The sequence below is a fragment of the Gekko japonicus genome, unplaced genomic scaffold (assembly GCF_001447785.1).
Source record: "Gekko japonicus isolate JY-2015 unplaced genomic scaffold, Gekko_japonicus_V1.1 scaffold7, whole genome shotgun sequence".
NCBI classification, from domain to species: domain Eukaryota; kingdom Metazoa; phylum Chordata; class Lepidosauria; order Squamata; family Gekkonidae; genus Gekko; species Gekko japonicus.
The window spans coordinates 2,699,827-2,719,949 of record NW_015159711.1 but is presented as its reverse complement, the minus strand read 5'-3'; the positions used below and the strand labels follow the sequence as shown (position 1 = coordinate 2,719,949).

The window sequence follows — 20,123 nt, the reverse complement described above, 5'->3', positions numbered from 1 at the left end:
CCAAATCCTTCCCCCACACACACCCACACAATTTCCCCACTGCTCTCAGATTTCCCCCCCCCCCGCTTCCTGACAAATGGGAACCCGGCAGGTGTAGGTGTTGCCCCAGAACTCACAGTATTTCCCCCATTTGCAGACCTTATGAAACAGTGTAAAGTAGTTCAAACTGAAAGATGGGGGTGGGAAGGAGGGCTTTAGGAACCCAATGCTTCACCTCCCCCCCCCACTCCACTCCCCACATTATAGCAACAGCTAGAGCAATCCATATCCAGTTAAGGCTGCAACATAGCTTAAAGAAGAAGAATGTGCCACAGAGTCGACCCAAGTGCGATTCTCTTGAGCTAAAGGGGGTGTTTCAAATTGCTCCAGAGGCTTTGCCACTGTTTGCATAGCCACAGCTAAGGTCTCCCTATAGTTAACCCTTTCAGGCGCAGATATACCTTGTCTTTAAAACAGTTGCTCCCCCCCCCTTTTTTTTTTTGCTGTTGTGTTTGTTCCCCACTTCTGTCCTCCTGTCTGCGTGTTCCATTCTGGCTCACCACAGCACTCAGCCGGGAAAGGAGATGCCCTCTTGTCTGACTCCCCGCCCCGGAAGAGGACCTGGGCAGGCAGGTGGGCAAAGAGAGTGGCAGGCGCTCAGGTGTGCAGCAGCCGGGGGAGCTGGGAGCGTGGTGGCACCTTCAGGCATATGTCCCAGTGCCTGGAAGGTGTGTCTGCTGCTTCTGGGGTGGGGGCACTGCAGAATTAAAAGGGGGCAGAGCTCTGTGCACCCCACCGCTGGCTACAGCCCTGGACTCAACTCTCCTAAGCAGACATTTTTTCCAGAGGAACTGATCTCTGTAGTCTGGAGATCAGTTGTGATTCTGGGTGATCTCCAGCCGCCACCTGAATATTGGCAACCCTGGATAATCTTGCCACATGACTCCTCCTTCTGTGCTGCAGCTGACGTGGCTACCACTCCCAATTATTAAAAGTGGCTGGTAGCAAAACTGGGCGGTCAAGGAAGAGAGAGAGGCATTCTCAGCCCAGTCTTCTGATTGGGTACACCAAACTTCTTTTATTTTCCTTTTAGGACAAGTTGGAAAAGGCTACAACTTTAGCCATTTGCTTTCCAGACTCTGAGGGTCATTGTAAGGGGCTAAACCCCACCCTTCCATCAAAACTAAGGGGTAAACTACATGCAGCTGATGCATAGCTGAGCTCTAAAACAGTCACTTGAGGGCAGGGCGGATATGGATCATAGGGGAAAGGGAGGTTCCCTCCTGCACTGCTTCCTGAATTGGAAATTCCTCCCCATCCCAGGCTGCTCGAAGCCCCAGGAAAAAGAAAGAGACCCTTAAAGTAGCCAGTAGAGAGGCATTTTCAATGGGGAAGGGGTGAGTTCTCTTCCTTCCTCAGTGCCACCATGCCATTCCAGATTTGGGATCCCTGCAGCTGCTTTTAGGACGAGCGGTTCTATTCAGGGAATTTTGGCATCACATGTAGGTGGGTTGGCCCTTAGCTCTAAGTTTCCAGCCCTGAATTAAACCGAAACAAGAAACATTCTGTATTTTGGTAATCTATAGTATTTGAATCTCTTAGTTTTTAATGAAATTTTTAAGCCTAGCACTTCTCGCCATTGCAGTGTAGAAGATTTTAAATAAGTATCTTAAATTAAATCAGAGACTTGTTTGGGGACGGGGTCAGGGGGAGGTTTCAGTTTGGCTATTCCTGTTTATATTTCTGCTTCAGGGGGAAAAACCCCAACCCCTATTATGAAAGCCCCCACATTCCCAAAGCAAAGGGGTGGAAACTGCTCTCCAGCACAATAGCAAGGGCCATGGGGCCTCATTCTGCCAGCTAATCCTTTTGAATAATAGGCTTGGAACTGCTGTATGCAACTATTTTGCTAAAGTTGGAGGAGGATTCCACAGCCCAATTAAAGGATTAGAACTGAAAGCTGTTGCATTACTCTTAAGTATGTGAATATAGGAACTTGGGGTGGGACCAAGAGAGAAATCAGTGTTCATTGTAATGCTGTATTATACCAGTATTATCTTGGCCCAAGGGCTGGTTTTTGGGGAGGAAATCTTTTGTTCCGTATTGTGCATTGTGACTGCTCCATAAGTGTGCTTTCCAGCTTTATCCCTCAGCATGTGCAACATGCTCTGTGGCTGGAAGGTAACTGTTTTAGATAGCTAGTTATGGTTTTCATGTGCTCACTCAGGAGGTGGAAGGAACCAAAAAGCTGTCTACATCATCCCTTGGATGCAGGCAGGGCTATCTACCCCACAGCTCCTCCCTCCACCCCCCACAGGTGAATCTGTGCCCCATGTGTCACAGGCAGAAAACAGCAGTGCCACAGAGATTGATTGAAGTCAGCTCATGCAGTAAAGCCCAACCACACATTGTAAGAGAAAAGCACACAACCCTCCCCACCACCAAAAGTTGTTTGACCTTCTAAATTGATGAAGGTTCCCAACACATCCATCAGTCACAGCCGTGAGCGAAGCATGAGCAAAGTCCTTCTGACCAACTGCAGTTTTATTGGTTCATCTTCGTGCTCTGCCTGTCCTTCACAATCAGTTGTTGGTGCCCAGTTTGTACTCACATGGCCATTGCCTCAAGCAGTGAAAACAATAACCAAAAAGGGAAAGAAAAACAATGGTGAGGTGGGGAAATCTTTTATTATGTTTCACTCCAAAATACCTTCGTGCTTTGGCTGCTGCTTTGTCGGGGGATCTGTAAGGCAGCCGTCTCTCCGAATGTTCCAGCCATGATAGCCGCTGGCCAGACCCCCTTTCTCATTCGCTGTGACTCTGCATTGGTGAAGCCTCTTTCTTGCAGTCATGAAGTGGAAACCCATCTCACACAGTCTGGTCCATCCCTGGACTGACATTTCAGCCAGCCCTCCACATCTTAATTGTGCGTTGCTTTTCTCCCTACTTGTAGCTTCATCTACACATTATGAAGCACTCATGTTTGCTGGCAAACGACTAGAGGATTTAGTGTCACATTTGCAATGCGAGATTTGTGCCTCCCAGATGTACACCAGCTGTTTTTTCTTTGTGACCACAGCACACAGGGAGAAGCAGCTTTAGCCTCCCCGCCACCATGCTGCATTCACATTCACAAATTGCCCTATGGAGCCGCTGTTGGTTCTGTGTTGAAACTAACATGTAGCCATGTCAGTAACCTCATCTACACCTGGCAAATGCCTCTTTGAAGGCCTAGAGACTTTTCCATTTTTGTTTCTAAACCAAGACTGCCTCTGACAGTAAATAGCTGGTGTTCCTTCCTTCCTTCAGCCCTGTGGTGTTCTTCTTGGTTTGTTTTCTCTTTTCCTTCGCATGTACCTAGTCCCTGACCTTACTGGCAAAAGCCATTGAAACATTTGTTCTACTTTCAGTACAGAGTCTTTGGAACAGGTCAGATGTACTTAAAACTGGAAGCAAACCTTCTTTGGCTTAAAAAAAAAAATCTTTTTGTGTGTGTTGCAGAAAAAACAGCTGATGACGATGTGCAGAAGTCTGATATCTCTTCCAGCAGCCAAGGAGTGATCGAAAAGGAATCCCTGGGGCCTCTCCTTCTGGAGGTACGTGCAGAGGAGGCAGTTGTTCCACGTAGTCTGGAAGGCTGCACTTTTCTGTATTTCTAACATCATGACCTTTTAAGTATCTAGAAGCATTTTTCCTTTTAACGTTAGCTGGGGAGCAGAACTCAAGATTCCTAAAAGAAGTCATTGTGGAGTCCCAGTCTTTGGAAAATAGACAAAATAGGTTAGGAAAAATCTATTAGGCAAATGAATTCCATATGCCTAATTGTGTGTTAAATCTAGAGACAATTTTTACAAAATACTGCCTTTGGATGCTGCTGTTGTGTAGTTCCTGTTTGCAAATCCCAACATTCAAAGGCAGTTACACCTCTGAATCCTAGTGCCAAAGGAAAGATCAAAGGAAGGCCTCTGCTTCTATGCCGTGTTGTTAGTCCTCCAGAGAAACTGGTTGGCCACTTTGTGAAATGTAATGTTGGACTAGATGGACCACTGGCTGACTCTCAGTAAAGCTAGAATTATTAACCGAATAGCAAAATAAGTCATTTTGAGGAAAAATTAGCATGGCTTCTGCAAGGGGCCCTCCTCTGACCTTTTGAAGTTCTTTGGTAGTGTCAACAAGCTTCTGACAAGTCTACACATAAGCATCTATAAAGAGTTTCCAAATATTTTAAAATATGTCCATATGCAATTGTCATCTATATGCCATACATTCAAATGTTCATAATGTTGTAAGGTCTTCAATCCACTGGATAATGGGAGGTGAATATTTATCTCTCTGAAGTCTTTCCAGCAACATTAAGGGCACAGAGGGTCCATTACTTAGCCTATAGGAGACAGGCAAATAGTATATAAGCATTCTCAAAGACATCATATTCATTAATGGGTTAAAGAACAGCAAATATTATGTAGGAATAGACAGATTTCACAATGGCAGGATGCAGGCAATGCAATTCTCCCAAGGATCTATACAACTGATGCTGTTATTAATAAACGTTGTAGAGTCACAGGTGAACAGTGAGGTAGCTAAGTTTGTAGATAGCACCAAATCCAAACAGACTGCGAAGAGCTCTAAAAAGACATCTCCAAACAGGGTAAATAACTGACAGAGTGGCAAATGTCATGTTCACCAATGCAAAAAAATAAATAAATTCCAACTTCACATTTATACTGGGGGGGTCTGAACTGGTTGAGATTACTATTGAAAGAAAACATGGAGGTTTGGTAGGCAGTTCGTGGAAAACATCCACATAGGGTGGAGGTGGTAAGAAAGCAGACTTTCCGTATGAGAAAATGTGTTTATGGCTTTTTAGCGTAGGAAAAGATAATGAACAGGTGAATTGGTGATGTGGTGCTTGCTGCTTCTTTTGTGATGATCCACTATGTATTATCTCTCATCTCCTTTGTCCTCTTTCCCCCAGTATGGGTCCTAATTACATGTCACAAGACTATGGTGCTGTCACGGGTTACTGGCAGACTATAATATAGATTAAGAATGTAAGAACATAAGAGGAACCCTGCTGGATCAGACCAGTGGTCCATCTAGTCCAGCATCCTGTCTCACACAGTGACCAGCAAGTTCCTCTGGAGGCCCAACAAAAAGGCATAGAGGCCGAGGCCTTCCCCTGATGTTGTCTCCTGGCACTGGGATTCAGAGGTTGACTGCCTCTGAATGTGGAGGTTCTTTTTAGTCACTATGGTTAGTAGCCACTGATAGACCTATCCTCCATGAATCTGTCTAATCTCCTTTTAAAGCTGTCCATGCCTGTAGCCATCACTACATCCTCTGGCAGCGAATTTCACATTGTAATCAATCTCTGTGTAAAGAAGTATTTCCTTTTGCCTGTCCTGAATCTACTGCCCATCAGCTTCAGATTAATGCAATGGTGAGTGATATGGAAATGAATGCAGTGGTGAATGATTAATGCAATGGTGAATGGTATGGAAAGAGAGAGCAGTAATTATTCTGCCTTTCTCTGACAATACTCTGATTCAAAGGTCACCCAGTGACATATGTGGGGTGTTTGATTCCAGACAAACAAAAGAAAGCACTTTTTCCACATAATGAATAATTAACTTTGGGGATTTGCCACCACAAGACATGTTGATGACCACTGGTGTAGATGGATTTGCTGATAAGTCTGTCAGCAGCTGTTAGTAATGATAGCTAAATGGCGCCTCCAGAATCAGGCAGGAAAACTACTTGTTGCTGGACATTCTCGTGGACATTCTGGAAGTGTTTGCCTGGTCACTGTTGAAAGCAGGATGATGAACAAGATAGACCCTTCTCCTGATCCAGCAGAGTTGCTCTTACATTCATATACAAGCCCTACATTTTCATAGCAAAGAATGATGCAATAGAACACAGCTTTGCCTCTTGCTTTCCTGGTGTTCTTACATTCACCGGCTTAAGCTAACATCCTGGTTCTGTATACCCAGTCATCAAGGTAGACTGGAATCCACTTTGCACGTGAAAGGTTTCCTTGAAAGGTCATAACAACAATGTGTTTTTGCAACTCTTGTTGCAGCTTGGTAGCTAGAGTAGTATAGTGTATTCTATTACAGTGGTATGGTGACCCACAAGTCCAAATTTACTTGGTATGGTAACTCATCAAGGGCTGGCCCAATGTTTTTAAGTGCCCTAAGCAAACTATGACTTCTATTCCAGTATTCCATTTTCTATAGTGCCCAACCAGATGCTTTTGAGAAACCAACAGAGACATCTCACAAAGGGTGCAGCTGCCCCCACTATGAACCCCAAGCAAATGGCGGTTCATCTCTGGGCAAGGGAGCCACCATTAGAGAGGGCTGGCCTGCTGCCCAATTCCAGAGGCTTCATGACCCACTTTTGGGTCCTGGCTCACAAGTTGGGAAACACTGTTCTATTGCAAGCCTCTGTGAAAAGAATACTCCAGTCAAAGAAAATGTGTTTGCTTCTTGGTCTCCCCATTGCATAAGAGATACAGTAGACCCTCTCCATTTGCAGATTCATGACTCAGAATTTCAATTATTCACTGTCTGTGACCCAACCACATGATGCAGCTAGTCCTGAGCACATAACCCCTCTGCATGTTGGGAGAGCAGGAACAAGTGTGCTGACCCTGCTTCTGCATGATCACCCACTTCTCAGAATTATGTTTACACAGGGAGGAAGTGTATGCACTGGGTGAATGGCACAATGCCCACCTCACCTGCCTGGCAGCACCCATTTGCTGTACTGTGACTTGGCCAGGCAGATAAGGTGGCCACCGCAATGCAACTCACTTGGCATTGCTGCAGCCAAGCTGGGTACTGTTCATGACCTGCCTGGGCCTCTCTCCATGGGGGGTTGGAGCCCTTTCTAGGGCCATTTTGGCCTCCTACTCCACCTCTGGAGGTGGCTGGCCCTGTCTCCAGTATTCACAGGTTTGTCCGTTTGCATTGATCCCAGGAGCAGAACTTCCACAAACGGCATCAATATTCCTTTGCCTTCTTCGGCTCTTTCCTCCCCCTGCCCCTTCAGAGGTTGTACATTTGTCCTCTCTAGTGCTCAAGTGCACAGCCCTGGCAATTTTAAAGACCTACATTGTTCCCCTCCCAATTTTAGTAGGTGTGGATACTGGTAGGTATAGGAGACTCCTCAAAAGCTAAATGTTACCCCCACCCAGGGACTCACATCATCACCTTCTGGAAAAGCCCCAGGAGCTCATAACCTTCTTGCCTGTGTGATCCATGAACCCAGCTTGCTTTCCTGCCTGCCTTTTCAAAACCAGTTTTCTTTCTTTTATTATTCTCCAAATCAGGATACTCTGGAGAGAGGCAGGGGCCCGGCTCCTAATTTCCAAATATGGATTATTCAGTACCAGTTGCACGCTGGTTAGGCATCAGGCTGGCTGCGTTAAATGGAACTGTGATTGATTTACACCCGATACTGTTGGTTAGCTGCTGATTCACTGTGTTCCCTTTGCCCACTTCATTTCCTGCCTGACTTATTCATGCTGCTGTTTTCTTTTCTAAATACTTTAAAACACATGGCACTGGCTTTTCATCGGGAGGACTGAGACAGGCAGAAAGTTAAGGGGGAAAGCGCTCTCTCTCTCTCTCTCTCTCTCTCACACACACACACACGCACACACACACACACACACACACACACACACACAGCAACCTGCCTAACTCTTCTCTTCAAACCCCATCTTTCCACCAGGGGGTGTGGTGCACAAGCTTCCAGTTGCTTAGCAACAGGCAGCAGCTTGTGACTAAGGGAAATGGCCAGTCATGGGCCAGTGGCGGTAGTAATGCGAGGTGGGAGGGGGACATGTTGGGGTTTGGTTTAATTTGAAATTGCTTCCTGTTTCCAGCAGCTAATGCAGGATGGGGAAAACACAATTTCCAGAAAACAGTACTCAATGAAAAATAAAGAGTGTGAAGCCAAGTAAATCGTGTCTGCCTGCTTTGCAAGGCAATCAGTTACACAAGACAGGGGAACCAAGGCCGGCATGGGGAACGTTGCTAGTCATGCACATGTGGCTGGCTGTGCCTGTGAATATATAATCTCAAATTATGAAGCCCAGAGGGATGGGACTTCATCAGTCCCTCTGCATTTGGGCAAGATTTAAGCATTCCTGGACCATAACTGAGGGAGGTCTCTCTAGCCCACTTTGGTGAATATACAGTGATCAACTGTATCCGCTTGTTGGGATTTTGTTTGTCATTCCAATTCTCTCTGTTTCCAGTTGTTCCTGATCTTACATCTGAATCCAGAAGTGGCCCGTGTTAATGTTTATGCAAGATGCTTTTTGGCTTGTTTTCCTCTCAGAGACCAAAATATTTTTGGTGTCTCTGTCCCCATCTTCCTTCCTGTTCAAAACTGAATTACACAAATTTATATCCTATACTTCAGTAAAAGCGTTCCATTTAAATGCTCAGGTGAAGCAGTACATTTTAGCTTGGCTCCTAAACTCACACGGGGACGTGTTTGAGGAACAGAGCCGTCTCTCTTTTTCTAATGCAAGCTGAGAGGCTAGAAAAGGAATCAAAGTCTTGGCCTGAAATCCAAGGCGCACATAGTTCCAAATGAACCCTGGTGCCAGTCTTGTGGGAATGGCTCAGCCCCTGCTGCTTTTCCTGGGCCATGGCTTCCAATCCAGGCAGCAATTTTTCCTCATTTATACTGAATTTTCTCGGTGTTGTAAGGGAAGATAGCAGGTAGGAAAGCAATGCTGGCACAGCCGCCTTGAGCTGTGGAGGGGATGACAGAGGGGCAATGGAAACGGCAGACGGAAGAGTCAGAGGCACCGCAAGCAAGTCGGGTAGGCTCAGCAAGCTTGATATGGCCTTCGGGGCCTCAAGTGAAGACCACGGCTGTATATTTGTAAGTTTAAACGGTCAAGAGCACAATCTCTAAGATGTGTTTGTGTTGGGGAGAACAGGACTATCCTAGAAGGAAGGTCCGTGTTGATCCTACAATGTTCTGTTGAAGTCATTGTGAGCCATTATGCGCACAAGTCTGCTGGATCATGGCCATGTTTAAGATTGAGTCACCCAGTGTGTCCCCTCCCCCGTGTTAGGCTCCCTCGGGAACATCACAACATATTGTCCTACTCAGGAAATTTCAGCATGCTGACTGCGTTGTGAGGAGTTGATCCTATTTGTCTTGGTGCCTACACTGAAGAAAATTCCACTTCTGCTGCTGACTTCATCTGGGGAAGAACATGGGTCTGCTCTTCAATAAACAGAAGTACCCAAGATCGGCATTGAACCAGTCAGCACTGGTTTTGATGGAATTTCTTGTTGTTCTGGGCCCCGCAGGCACTGGATGGCTTCTTCTTCGTCGTGAATCGTGAAGGGCGAATCGTGTTTGTGTCTGAGAATGTGACAAGCTACTTGGGCTACAATCAAGAAGAGCTCATGAACACAAGTGTCTACAGCATCTTGCACGTGGGAGACCATGCAGAATTTGTCAAGAACCTGCTGCCCAAGTCCCTAGGTAAGGTGCATGATTTTTCTTTCCCTCCTGTGAAAAATGCTGCAGAATCAATTAAGCAGCTTGTCAGATATAGGTAAAATCCAATCCAGTTTGTCATTATTGTATTTTAACAGAATCTCTGTTCAGTAAAGTTCAGTGCTTGTACATGGGTCAAAAGCTATTCTTAGCATACTCTCACATACATGTGGTTTAGCTTATGTGTCTCTGATTTCATGCATGTATGGATCTGCTGCTGATAATTTTAGCTTATTTTTATTGTTAATGACTTCCTTTCTTTTCATTCTTTTCTAAATTTTGTAAACTCCCTTGGTCCTTATACAAGTAGAAATTTGTTAGATTTAAAACTTTGGCTCATCACACTGATCTAATGATTTGCCCGAATGAACACAGGAAGTCCTTGGACTTGCATGTTCCCTCTCTCTCCCCATTTTCCTTTCACATATGATGCATCTATTTGAATACTTCCTGGATTGCAGCAAATCCTAGTTTCTTGTTAAGTCTGAACCAGTTCTTGTTTCTTGCTTACAAACCAGGATTAAGCTATAGCTTGGAATCCTGGTTTGTAGGAAGAAACCAACTATACTTTGTGATTCAGCCATTACCACAAATAGTAGCTTTCCAGTATGTAAGATAAACACAATGGCAAGGAAGGGGAGGGGACATAAATGAATAAACGTGAAAACTTCCAAGACCTGTTCTCATAACAAACCATGGTTTGTCATTGTGTCTGAACACAGCCAATAAATTATCGTGCCTTGGAATAGTTTTGTCCTGGAGCAGGCCTGGTGACTCAGTAGTATCCTAAAGGGCTGTCGAGATCTAGTGCTAGACATAAGTGTTGTTAAACTTGTGGCGGAATGGGTCTGCTCCAACCTGCAGGCTCTGTTCCACCCTGCCCTCCAAGGTTTTCCCAACATCTGGAGAGGGTTTTCTTTCTTGGGTAATCACTGCCACCACCTGACCTTTGTAAGGAATTGCCCGCTGGGAGGGTCAGGACTCCCAACTTCCCTTCCCAGTTCTGAGGCCTTGCCTCTGTGTCTCTCGCTGCCCAGTGCCTGGTCACCACAGGAACAGTTCACAGCCCTGTGTGCCCCTGGAGGAATACCCACTTGCCAAATGCCTGCCTTCCCCTGGCACTCCTTTTAAAATAGCATGTCCAAAACGGTGGAGGTCTATGTGGTACAGATAACCACTACCAGCATCAAAGGTTATCAAGTATTTATTAAAGAGAAAATGTTCACAAGCATAGTTTTAGAACAGCACCAGACTGAGCAAGGGATTCAAAAGAAATTGGTAAAACACAGTTCCCCTGTCCCTCTCTCTATACATGCCCTATCAGATGTCAAAATATAGGACAGGCTCTTTAGCTTAGAATGTTATAGACCTCTAAAGAGTCACCATTACCTTGAAGCTTCCTCCAGCTCTCCAGCCCAGCACATGGTTAATGGCTGCCTCCTCCAGACCTCAGTTAAGAGTTCTGTCTGCTTTGATGGACTTTTCTGCATGTTCTGATGGACTTAGGGCAAAAGAGAGCTTCCTCCTCACTCCCCTGTGTTTTATCACCTCTTTTCCCCATCCACTGACCAGGTCAGGCCAGGTGAGAGAAGCTTTTCCTGAAGTCTCCAGAATTTCCTTAATAAAGTCCCTCTAGTATTTAACATATCCAAATCGCTGTTCCCTGCTTGAAGGGGGTGGGGGAGCTTGACCATCCCATTGTCTAGACCTATTAGTATTTGTATGAAGGTGGGCTGAGGTAAGTCTGGAAAGCAATTGAACTGACTCCTCCCCTTCCTACCTGTTCTCTGCCCAGAGAGAGAGAAAAACTTTTAAAACTCAACGTGTGAAGGTTTTGCTAATTTCAAACTTCCAAAGGAAAAAACGCATTTCTTCACAGAACTCTTTGCAAATTCTAAACATGAGGCTATCAAACTTAGCACATGCATTAGTGGCAGGTTGTTCTGATATGTTTGTTTAATTTCATGAAGCAGAATATCTCCAAAAAGTATGAACTTCAACCAGAAGGAACCTGAAAAGTAAAGTGGTTGGTTTTCACACTGGAAGAAAACAAGCAATGGGATTCCCCAAAGGAAGACTCAAGAGGGTTGTCTAATCTGATTTGTGAACAAAGGCTACAGAAATTGGGTGGGGGGAATCATTTAGAAGCAAAGATGATTAGGGAGAGCAAGACATAACAGATGTGTATAGAATTATGAGCTGTCTGGAAAGAAGGAAGTTATTTGTCTTGTAAGTTGTAACACCAACTTGTGGGTCTACATCACACACTGTGTGTTAGTGTTTCATCCCTTCCCGCTCTCTGGTTTGCCAGAGCTTTACCTTAGTTGATTTCACACTACTTGGAAGGTGCCAGGGTTGAATAGTTGCAAACTGCACTTGAGAGCACAAGCAACTGGTTCAGGAGATTAGGAGGAGGCTCTATTTTGCAAGCAGATCCAATTTAATCCTGTCGACGATTTGCTCACTGCCATTCAAAATGTGTGTCATTTAATCTGCATTTAAGCTCATTTTTTGAATAATATGCTTACTCAAGAGCATCATAATGTAATTCCCCGTAAGAACCTCAGTTGACTACTCATCCAGAAAACTCCAACAGATGTAAAGGCTTTGCTTTCTCCACTGTGGAGGCAGAATAGGCTGAAGGCTAGACTGAAAACTAAGGCCACAGTTGCTACACGAGGCCTCTGGCCGGTCCCTTACTGTACTGTGGCGTGCTGAGCACATGGCTGGTTTCAATCAAGGGGATTGTTGCCGCTCTCGGATCAATGCCTTGTTGAAGGTAGGTCAGCTCCAAGGCCCATCAATCTTGCTGGTGTTTAATCGACTCAGCGATGAGGCTCTTCTTGCTTAACACAGCTCTGCTTATCAAAGTTATGCCCTGTTAGAGGAAGTCCTTCTTGTTGATGAGCCACTGATCTAGTGAACTCCTCAGAGTTATTAGCGGCCATTTTAGCCGGTCCTTGGAGCCTGCTTAAGATAAGGAGATAGACAATATAATTGTTTGTAGAAGGAAGAACAGTAAGCAATTTTGTATAGAACACGTCAAGACCTGAGATAATGTGCAATGAATAGAAGGGTGGGGGAAGATGGAAGGCAGTGAGTTTCCATTCCTTGCTTTTCCATCCACTGTGCAGAGCCCCAGAAGAATGCTGTCAGGGGGACTCGTGGGTGAGAGCAAAGGGAGGAATGGGAAGTCTCTTTCCTCTTGCTATACAAATCCCTCCTCCACAATCATCATTTACCCTCAGGGCTTTTTTTTCTGGGGGAACGCACCAGAACGGAGTTCCAGAACCTCTTCGACAAAATTCTTTTTAAAAATGTTTAAAAGTTCATGAGTTTTTACTATACAGATTGAAAACTTCGTTTCCATCTTGAGAGTTCTGGCACCTCTTAAAAAAAAAAAGCCCTGTGTATCCGTATCACAATACAAACACATCTGTCACATGCCCATAGTTGCATGTTACACCCATGGGTATTCACAAACATACATGTATACCGGTACGTTCACCATGCACATACACTGCATACAGCTCCCAGCTAGTCATACTTGCATGCACGCACGCACACACAGAACTGTATGAAGGTCGAGTTTTGCCAGGGCTGTGAGCTATGCCTGGTGGACAGCAGGACGAAGAGAGTCAGCATGTAGGAGAGCAGGAATTTCCCCACAGGACTGGAATGCAGGAAGGATGATTAATCAGATGTGATGGTTGGAACCAGTCAGGAGCAGCAGGCAAGTCACCAAGACTGAGAACTTGCAAGACACCACCCTGAAAGCTTACTGGTGTCTCCATACAGCATGCAGTGTCGTAGTCCAGAGTTCTCTTTGAATCAAGTAGGCAGCTTAGTGATCTCACTCCTTTTGCAGGAACACTCAGCTGGGCAGAATCTCAGCAGCACACAATTACGAATGCTTCCGTTTTCAAAATCAATTTAGTTAACCCAGTGCAGCCCCTGAGTGTACACTAACTTCACATTGATTTGAGCATGGCATGTATCAAATTAGCTCCATTGAATATGAGGTCGACTTAAGCTAATTCAATATGAGGCAGGCTTAAATCAATATTTCACTTAATAAGGTCTTAACCTGATTTTAGCTTACTGCAATGCATGCCTGTGTGTGGACATGGCTTAATACTTTGTGGTTGTACTTTTAAAAAAACAAAAACCTAGTTTCCCATAGAACGGTCTTAAAATCTTACGTTTTGCTTAACGTGTAAGATCTGGATAAGGTTTTCCTTGTGCCATTTTTGTTAATAGGCCAAAAAAAGAAATCTTGTTTTGCCCTTGATATGGCATTTCCCAGTCCTGTGACTCTCGCTACCAAGAGAATCACATTTGAATGATCAACTAACTCCTAATCACATTTGAATGATCAACTAACTCCTAAGGATGGAAGGAAATTGAGGAAGGGGGTATCACTGAATAATAAAGCATATGCTTTGCAATATGTTGTTGAAGGCTTTCACGGCCAGAGTTCATTAGTTGCTGTAGATTTTCCGAGTTGTGTGGCCATGGTCTTGGCATTGTAGAACCTGACATTTCACCAGTAGCTGTGACTGGCATCCTCAGAGATATAACACAGAAAGATGGAGTACTCTCTGTGTCAAGGTGAAAAGAAAAATGGTAGGCAGGTAATTTATATCTACTCCAGAAGGTGGGGTAGTGCTGAGTTATTATCTTGTAGGAGTTCCCCAGGCTGTGAACATGCTAATGGAGGAACTTTCCAGAGGAGGTTCTTTTGTATATGGATTGTTTCCTGAGGAGGTTTCCTGTTTCCTGAGGAGGTTCTTTTGTATGTGGATTGGCTGTTGAAATTCTAATCTTATCTGTAGTGCTATTGTCAGATGTAGAGCCTTTTGTGTTTTTCAGGACAGGAAACCATGCCCTATTTATTTTTAAACTCTCTTCCTTCCTGTTGAAATTGTGTTTATGTTTATGAATTTCAATGGCTTCCCTGTGTAATCTGACATGATAAATGGAAGTGTTGTCCAGCCTTTCAGTGCCTTGGAACAAAATACTGTGTCCTGTTTGAGTTCAGCCACTGCTGATTTTTCAGGTTGGCCAAGTCTGCAGTGTCTTTCGTGTTCTTTTATTCTTGTCTGAATGCTTTGCTGTGTGGTCCCGATGTAAACTTGTCCACAACTGCATGGTATGCGGTATACTCCTGCAGAAGTGAGGGGATCTCTTCTGTCTTTTGCCGATCGTAGCATCTGTTGTATTTTTCTGACGGGTCTGAATACTGTTTATAGGTTGTGTTTTTTCATAAGTCTTCCCATCTGATCAGTGATTCCTTTGATATATGGCAAAAACACTTTTTCTGTGAGAGACTGTTTTTCCTCAGTTGTTTGTTTTACCTTTGGTTTAATTGCTCTTCTGATTTAATTCTTGGTTGCTTGAAGTGCATGATTTAGATGATTTAGTTCGTCATTGAGAAAGTGCAGTTCACATATCCGTCTTCCACAGTCTACTAATGTTTTGATTATGCCTCTTTTTTGCCGTGGTGATTGGAGTTTTTGTGTAAATAACGGTCCGTGTGAGTTGGTTTTCTGTAGACCTTGTTACCTAATTGAAGGTTAGTTTTGCGGATGACCATGATACCTAGAAATGGGAGTTTACCCTCGACTTCTTTTTCCACGGTGAATTGTATGTTGGGGTGGATTTTATTGAGGTGGTCTAAAAACTCCATCAATTCTACTTCTCCATGGCTCCAAATGATTAAAGGTATCATCTACGTACCGGAACCAGACTGTCAGTTTGTGGGGTGCAGATTCTAAAGCTGTTTTTTTCAAAATGTTACATGTAGACGTTTGCTATAACTGGGCTGAGAGGGCTGTATTCAGTATCCAGTTTCAATGCCTGGCACTTCTAGTAAGACGAACTGCATGTGGGAAGGCTGGGAAAGATTTCTGCCAGATATTGGAGAATAGACAGGACTCTGTTAGCTGTGCCAATCCTCTGACATGCTACAAGGGACATTCATGTAACTGTAGAGGGTTTTGGATGTCATTGTGATCCTGCATCACAAGCAGAATATGGATAAGTTCCTGACGCTGGTCGTCTTCATATCCACTTCTTCAAAGCCTTCTTCAACAGCCTTTCTCCAACCCCTCTCTCCTGGCAGTAAATGGAGTTCCTTGGCCCCAAGAATCCACCAGGCGCAACAGCCATACCTTCAACTGCAGAATGCTGATCCGTCCCCCAGACGAGCCAGCTGCAGAGAACCAGGAAGCCCGCCAGCGTTATGAGATCATGCAGTGCTTCACGGTGTCTCAGCCGAAACTGATCAAGGAGGAAGGTGAAGGTAAGACAGAGGAAAATAGTGCTAGCTTGTGCTGCATTGCATTTCTTGGGGGGGGGGGGGATCTGCAAATTGTCCTTGATTGTCCTCTTGCAGAATGTTTCTTGCAAGGGGATTGCACCTCTGCAAAGATTCAATTTCTCCCTGCGGCATTTTCTGCTGTTGGGACTCATGATGCCTGCAGCTCAACAACCAGCCTGCAGGTTGCATTTTTAGGTTCCTGAGAGGAATCTTTTGATGTTGGTCCTGTGGGGATTGTTTGGGGGATTTGCTTTAGTCTCCCAGTTCCCTCTTCTTGGAGTTTTTGTTCTTGCTTGCTTGTACGTGTGATATAATGCTAATCTGCCATCCTTGTTTAACTTTGCGTTCACAACCCATCTACGCAGCTTTCATCGTAGATAACTAGCCTGTACTCGAGTCTCATGCAGGTCTAGACATTGGGTTTTGTGTGCCATGTCCCTCTTCAGAAACTGGATATTTTCTGTGTTGAGTTGATTCTTCTGTTAACAGCTTCCTCCCCTGAGGGAGCGAACTAAGGACTGATTTATACCATACAAAAACCTTGCAGCTGCCAGGGGCCCAATTCTGACTGGGACCATGCTGTTTTCCTGGTCTGAAACAGCCATTTGCTTCATTAGGAAACTTGCATGTAATGTACATCTGAGTTTCCCAGTACAGCAAACAGTGGCTGTACTGGGAAATCAGAAAGGCTCGGGGGAAGGCTAAAGCCCCTCCTCCATATGTGCTTTGGTCCTGACCAGGACTGGGGACCCCTGCATACCTGGGAAGGACAAAACTCCCAGCACATGTGTGCTTCAATGTCTTCAAGGTGTCTGTGAAGGTTTTGTATTGCATCAACTGGACCTAAACCAGCAGACTAAAAAGAAAGAAACTGGGCCTTTGTCCAAGCATCTCACCTTAATGATTTGGCACTAAGTGCGAAGTTCAGGGACATCCCACTGAAAACAGCCAGCATTATGTGACTTGGGAGAACCTCGTCATCACCCTTGCAGAGGTGTGAACTGTCCTTCAGTTGCTGCCCCTGAGGTTGCCTACACTGAGCTAGCATGGGCAGGGCCAGCCCGTCATAGACAATTTTTAGGCAGCAGCCTAGAGTGGCCCCTTAAGAGGGGGCGCCCTCCGGCCTGCCGCCCCTCCCCTCCCTCACCGAAGGCGCCGTGGGGAGATGCCTGAAGCCAGCCGTGCCTGTGGCCGCCGGCGGAGGTGCTTCGCTTCACAATTGCAGGCTGCCCTCTTGCCCCTGTGCCTCCGGCCAGCTGGCGGGGGGGGGACTCCTGGTGTGCCTGCCTTCGCCGCCCCGCCGCCTTCTTCCACTCTGCCCCCGCCACCACCCCAGGTTCTACCTCCGCCACGCCGCCCCCGGCCCTCCAGGGCCCCGCTGGAGCCAGTCCCGCTGACCGGCCTCCAAGCAGGGCCCCAAGCCAGGCCAGGCGAGATTGCTGGACCAACCCCCGGCCTTAAAGCAGGAACGGGGACGGAGGTGGTGAAGGCCGGGTTGGGCACACACAACAGGCGCTGGCGGCTCCCCGCGGCCAAGGAGCAGCTTTCCAGAAGGGGGGGGCGCCAGAAGGTAGCCTCACCTAGTGTGCAAAAAAAACTGGAGCTGGCCCTGGGCATGGGCCCATCTGTTCCAGAACAGAAGTAAAAGGCAAGTGAGGAGGTAGACACAGGCCCCACAGGAGGAAGAGGAGCAGCAGCAACAGGGGACTGTCTTTGTGCCAATCTGGTGTTCCTTTAGAGGTAGCGCTCCTAGTGCTTGAAATGGAAACGAGGCCCAGGGTCCCAGAAGGCCGTTTGCATACGTACACCTTCGTTTTCCTAGTTGTGAGGGTAAGGCGATGTTGTCTTTCACATCATGGCGCACCTCTGTGTTTCCTGATAATTGGAACGCTCCTGTGGCAAGATTCTCTGTGCTTGTTTCTCTAGCAACAGCCTTAAAGTACCACAGTCCTTTGAATTATAGTGCAAAAAAGAGTTGTTTCCAGATATGAGCTGAGATGGGTGAAAACTTATTGGAAGGTAGGGAAGCACCATCCCCTCAGGTTCGAAATCTGGGGCATTCTAAATTGCTTTCCCTCTCCAGAGTGATCACCCCTGATTTTCCTCCAGCATCTCTCTCTCACATACCCGCTTGAAACCAGGAGCACTTGATACATACTGCAGATCACTCAAGCAAGTGTGAGTCTGAACCTCGCACCTCCACGGGGTATCCATAACCTGCCCTGATGCCATTCCTAGCAGATCTGAATCTTGGATTGAGGTCTTCATGCCTATCTGTGCTCTGGCGCAGCCCCATAATACAGGAGAGACTTTCCCAGCAGAACACTTTGGGCTCGTTTCTCCATAGCGGCCATTTCGTTCCAGTGCATTAGCTGAATTAATCCATTGCCGTTTACACAGGAGATCATGACTGGAAGGAATAAATCATGGAGGGGATCGGGGTTATGAGCAGATACTTCTCCCGGAGCTGATAGTTGTTGGCTTTCGCTACAGCCATTATTTTATAGCGCTGCCAGATCCAAATGGCCTCAGAATTAATTCTCCCAAACTGTAGAATGAACACAGACACCATGCCAGTCCTAGTCCTTCTTCCCCAGGCAAACTTTCTATACACACTAAACTAGTGCAAAGGGTTTAATTTATCTCAACAATGCTGCTTTTCATTGCAGAATGTAGAAAAGACATAGGCCTAGACTTGGCTGTAGTTTTTCTCGCAAAGCTTGGGGGTGGGGTGGGGTGGGGGGACAAGCTTGAGCTTCCTCCAAACGAACAAAGATTGAGTAGCTCAGCTGGGCAGCCTTGCTTTCACCCTAAACATGGAGTCAGGAGGCACAATTGACGGGCAGGTTCTCCTGTGCAAAACCCGTCCTCGTGCAGCAGTTTCCTCCCTCCCTCAGGCTCCAATTCTCTAAAGGTGCATTTTGCCCCAGTTTGTTAACTGCTTAGTGTCCAGCTTTTGGAGTGGGTTATCGAGAAGATGAATTCCACATTACAGATGAGTCCAGAAACAACCTATGCTTCCTTTGGCAGCAGCCTGCACCTCTTCTGGAGAGTCTGCATCACTCTTGGAGACCTGTGATTGAGAGTCACGGGAGCATGATGTGATGAAGGGGCAGCAGTGTGGATGGCTAAGCAGTGGTGGAGGGAGAGTGGACGAAGGAGGTGGTATGAACCAGGAGCCAGGCAACATGGTGTGTGTGTGGGGGGAGCAGGGTAAAAAAGTTGAAGGCACAAAGTGGGAGAATTTTTCACAAGTTTCGCGAGTCTGTAAGAAAAATAATCTCACTGCCTTATCCTTCTCACTTCCAACTTTCTCATTTATTTGATTGTGGCAGATTTGCAGTCCTGTCTGATATGCATCGCACGAAGATTACCTCGAGCCACAGCCTCTACCACTTCAGAATCTTTCATGACCAAGCAAGATACTACAGGTATTATTCAGAAGGGCAACCAGATGCTTTATTCTAGAGAGCTGGGATGGGGATTCAAGTGTTCCTATACAGTAATATGTATTTAGGGCAGAGGTGTTAAACTTATTTGTTATGAGGGCCGGATCTGACATAAATGTCACTTTGTCAGGTCGGACCATATGTGACATAAAATGTAACACAAGGTAGTGGAGATATAAACTTCATAAAGATGATTTCAGATGTCAAATGGCAATAGCAGGCATGGCATGACTGGATTAGGTGTGGTATGCAGAGGGGTAGTAGGCATGGAGATATCAGCATTGGTAATGAGACTGGAAACCTAGGAGGATGCAAAGAATAAATGGAAATAAGTCTAAAGAAGTGAGCAGTGACTCACAACAGCTCATACCCTACCACAAATTTTGTTAGTCTCTAAGATGCTACTGGAGTCTTACTAATGCTATTAGAAACCACAGCATTCAAAAACCATTGGGGAACATTTTAACATTCCAGGAAATTCAGTTGCTGACCTAAGAGTAGCAGTTTCAAAGACGTTTCAAAGGGAGATTAGAAAGAGAGACTGCTGAATTGCAACTGATAATGAAGCTCAAGACAATGCATCCTCCTGGACTGAATTGAGACCTAGGTTTCTTCTCTCATTACCAATGCCTGCTTATTGTCATTTGGCGTCTGAAATCACTTCACTCACCAAGATATAAAGACAGATGGACTCACATTCTAGTTGTATCTGAAGTAAGCAGTGACTCATGAACGCTCATACCCTGCCACAAATTTAGTTAGTTGTTAAGGTGCTAATGGATTCTCACTCCCTTCCACTTATAAAGATTTCAAGCTGTGCTGTTAGGTTTCTTCCCC

At 45.6% G+C, this 20,123-nt stretch overlaps 1 protein-coding gene across 5 annotated transcripts in view; it reads left to right on the top strand.

Annotated features, from left to right (window-relative positions):
• NCOA1 (nuclear receptor coactivator 1) overlaps positions 1-20,123 on the top strand; it is a 250,618-nt gene that overhangs the window by 176,110 nt on the left and 54,385 nt on the right. For all 5 annotated transcript variants that reach the window (XM_015405923.1, XM_015406078.1, XM_015406150.1 and 2 more), the window contains exons 4-7: positions 3,480-3,574; positions 9,323-9,500; positions 15,640-15,819; positions 19,173-19,268. In XM_015405923.1, coding sequence (XP_015261409.1) covers positions 3,480-3,574; positions 9,323-9,500; positions 15,640-15,819; positions 19,173-19,268 — 549 coding nt within the window. The remainder of the gene's footprint in view (positions 1-3,479; positions 3,575-9,322; positions 9,501-15,639; positions 15,820-19,172; positions 19,269-20,123) is intronic.